Consider the following 3,641-nt stretch of genomic DNA (forward strand, 5'->3'; position numbering starts at 1 on the left):
GCTTGCTTCTCTCTCTCTAGAAAAGCACCGGGGATTCGCCTTCATTGAATTTGAGCTGGCAGAGGTGAGAAAGGGGCAAATAACTGAGCCACTTGGGCCCTCCTCTTCCTCCCCTGGTGTTTTTGGGCTGGATCCTCTTCCTCGCCTTGTTCTCTGCTGTTCGACCTTTCCGAGTTTCTGCTTTTTCCCATTTTCTTTTGGGCTGAAACACGGCCGCTGCCGGCCCAGACTGCTCCCGTGCTGTCCCTGGAGCTCAGCGGCAGTGGTGGCCTTTCTTGGCTTCTTGGGCAGCACGGGCTTTTCGTATTTTTGTCGTCTTATAATCTGTCCTGGGCTTCATACGCAACATCTCTCCTCCTCTCCCAAACGTCAGCGCTAAAGCATCTTAAATAAAAGGGTTTTACTGGATTGGTTGTGGGAAGACGAGCCCGAAGTCCTGGTTCGGATACGACTCTTGCCAGGTCCATCAGTTCACACAGCCTTCGGGTAGACGATGTTTAGGAAAACGGTCCTTTGGCAATCTTTTTTGCAACAAAATGCAGTGGCGCGTATATACTGAGCCTTGCTTTTAAAGGTAGAGAGAGAAGAAACGATCGTAATGATTTTCTTTTGCTTTTTTGGCAGGATGCAGCGGCAGCTATTGACAACATGGTACGGACCCTGTTCCCACTCGCCCACGGGGACGCGTGGCTTTGCCATCTTCCCGGTGGCACAGAGCGAGGCCCTGTGTGGTGTGGGCTACATAGAGAAAGCAAGCTCTGTTTTCCTCTGACCTCTGCAGGGATTTGGGGGGGGCACAGAGATTTTTTACCTTTTGGGGGGGCTTTGTTGTGCTTTTTTTCCTCTGCAGAATGAGTCTGAGCTCTTTGGCAGGACAATCCGTGTGAACTTGGCCAAACCAATGCGAATTAAAGAAGGATCATCCAGACCTGGTGAGTTGGTGCCTGGGAGGAGAGAACATCCCTGGGGATCTTCCGAGCTTCGTGCATCAGCCTTTCTGCTTTCCCAGACCCTGAGACAGAGACCTCTGCCCTGCCTCCCATTTGGGGATCTCGAGGATCTGAGCAGCATCCTCATAACCGTATAACCAAAAATATTCCCCAGTCCCTTGGATGGAAACACTCTTGGCTGCACTGCTAAATGCCTTCATGCCTTCTGACAGAGAGCACAGCATGCACACACACACGTGCCAGGCGAAATTACCCGCACATCTGGCCACATCTGTAAAAGCAGATGGGACCAAGGCCGTGCCGAGCAATTGTCCTGCGTGGGGTAGTCGCCGCGAACAGGCCGTGAGCTTGCCCTGCCTAGTGATGTGTGGCACCTCTGGGAGGAAGAAGAGATAACTTTGTCCCTTATTTCCCCACACATTGTGTCTTTTGGGGTAGGCTGCTGCCCGACGAGTGCTCTCACATCTCGGGTGCGATCCTGCTGCCAGCGCCGTGCTGCGCCCCGACCCGTGCGGCCGCCTGTGCGCTCACGTGTGGCCCTTCAGTTCGATTCCTGTGCACTGATCCTTCCTTTTGCTGTTGCAGTCTGGTCAGACGACGACTGGCTGAAGAAGTTTTCGGGGAAGACTTTGGAGGAGAACACAGAGGAGGGAGGAGCAGAGGCCCCTAAACCAGAGGTGCAAGAGGTAGGAAAAACAACTGGAGCCATCTGTCTCCCTCCTGTCCCAAACCCTGAGAGCATGAGGCCAGCCATCTTTGGAGGCAGAGCAGAGGAATGTCATCTCTACTTGCTTTTTTCTTTTCCTGCCCAGGGCGAGCCTCCTGCCAAGAAATCCCGGGCAAACCCTCAGGTTTACATGGACATCAAGATTGGAAACAAGCCTGCGGGGCGGCTGCAGATCCTCCTGCGCTCGGATGTGGTGCCCATGACCGTAGGTGAGGAGAGGGTTGGCATCCCCAGCATGATGGTTCCAGATGCGACACAGCTCTCACCTTTCTCCCCCTTGCCCCCCTACAGAGAATTTCCGTTCCCTCTGCACCCACGAGAAAGGCTTCGGCTTCAAAGGGAGCAGCTTCCACCGCATCATCCCCCAGTTCATGTGCCAGGCCGGCGACTTCACCAACCACAACGGCACTGGAGGCAAATCCATCTACGGAAAGAAGTTTGATGATGAAAACTTCATTCTCAAACACACGGGGCCAGGTAGAGCCATCTCCCCAGGCAGGGGCTGGAGAGCAAAATGGCTCAACGTCGTCTGGGGGCCACACTTGGGCTGTTTTGACCTATAGCGTGTTGATGGTAGCAGCCCTAAATTATAATCTAGGTTGGCCAAATGCTTCTGCCGCAGTGTAATCTGCCATGATCGGATGGTCCTGTATCACTGGCATTCAGCAAGCAGAAACGCATCGTTCGCTCTCCATCCATGCACTGTTAATTTCCAGTAGTACATAATGGAGAGTTTCAAAACTGCTTTCCTGTTTGATTTTAAATGAGGAATGTCACGGTGTGGCTGTGAAAAGCAGCAGAAAGCAAGCAGGTTTATCTCTCTATAAACAGCTTTTCTATTACTGCAACTAAAAATAGATGAGCAATCTCTACCCCTTTCCATCTTTCATGCTTGCAAGTGTTTCTCTGTTGATGCAATTGGTTTCCAATAGTTTCCGCAGAGTTTAATATTCAGAGGCTCTCCTGAAACCGGCAGCATTTTGCAGGGTGTGGGAATGGGTTTGGGTTGAAGGAGCAGCTCACATGCTGGAGCTCATCGCTCCCTCCCCAGCCATAACACTGCACTTTTTTGATCACAGGGCTGCTGTCGATGGCAAACTCTGGCCCAAACACCAACGGCTCCCAGTTCTTCATCACGTGCGATAAAACGGACTGGCTGGACGGGAAGCATGTGGTGTTCGGGGAGGTGACGGAGGGCATGGATGTGGTGCGGCAGATCGAGGTAGGTGCTGGCAGCGGGGCGGTTGGGGCAGAGCCGACCTCCTTCCTGCCCTTGGACTTTGTGCCTTTAATTCCTGAAAAAAAAATCAAAGGCTCAGGGTACTAAAGATGGGAAACCGAAGCAGAAGGTGATTATCTCGGACTGCGGGGAGTGCCCGTGAGCTTGGCATTTGGAGGGAGCTGGATGGGGTGAGCCTGGCCAGGAGGGGCTGGGGAACCGGCTGGGGTGGGACAGCCCCACGACCCCCCAGCAATGCCCAGCTCCCGCGGCTTCTGTCGAAATTCCCCTGCGAAGCTTGGTGTGAACGTGCCTGCGGACAGTGCTGCGGGGGTCCGACCCACCCGAGGATAAACCCCTGCTCAGCCTGCGCCGTCCTGTGCTGCCCCGAGCGGGGCAGGGCTGGTCCTGCTGCTGTGATCTGGAAAGACTTTATGTTTGCTAAAAATAAAACCTAGTTTTAAAAATACTGAGGACCTACCCCTGGCTGTTCAATTCTCACCACCTGAGGCTGGTCTTTGCTTTTGAGCAAAGATGCTTTTCTTTTGCCTTTGCCCTCATCTTCTCAAATGTGGTGCCTAAATCCTGGCTCCAGGGGAAGCTATTTGTGCTGGGGCAAGAGGAGCAGAGCCAAATCTCATGCTCTTTTGGCAGCAGGATCTCATGGAGGCATTTTTGGCGTGTCCCTGGCTCTGTAGTGTCCTTTCCCATCAGCAGAGGGGGGCAGGTCCCTGGCTGGTGGCCG

The 3,641-nt window shown here is 53.5% G+C and overlaps 1 protein-coding gene across 1 annotated transcript; it reads left to right on the top strand.

The window, feature by feature from the left end:
- Positions 1 to 25: 25 nt before the first annotated feature.
- On the top strand, positions 26 to 3,067 carry PPIE (peptidylprolyl isomerase E (cyclophilin E)). Its single transcript, XM_009706594.1, has 8 exons — positions 26 to 64; positions 625 to 651; positions 851 to 932; positions 1,536 to 1,636; positions 1,763 to 1,886; positions 1,969 to 2,154; positions 2,757 to 2,899; positions 2,991 to 3,067. Exons 2-8 carry the CDS (start codon positions 649 to 651, stop codon positions 3,057 to 3,059), a joined length of 708 nt encoding a protein of 235 aa, XP_009704896.1. The 5' UTR covers positions 26 to 64; positions 625 to 648; the 3' UTR covers positions 3,060 to 3,067.
- The last annotated feature ends 574 nt before the right edge of the window (positions 3,068 to 3,641 follow it).

This window comes from Cariama cristata, unplaced genomic scaffold, assembly GCF_000690535.1.
Source record: "Cariama cristata isolate BGI_N322 unplaced genomic scaffold, ASM69053v1 scaffold16858, whole genome shotgun sequence".
Classification (NCBI taxonomy): Eukaryota; Metazoa; Chordata; class Aves; order Cariamiformes; family Cariamidae; genus Cariama; species Cariama cristata.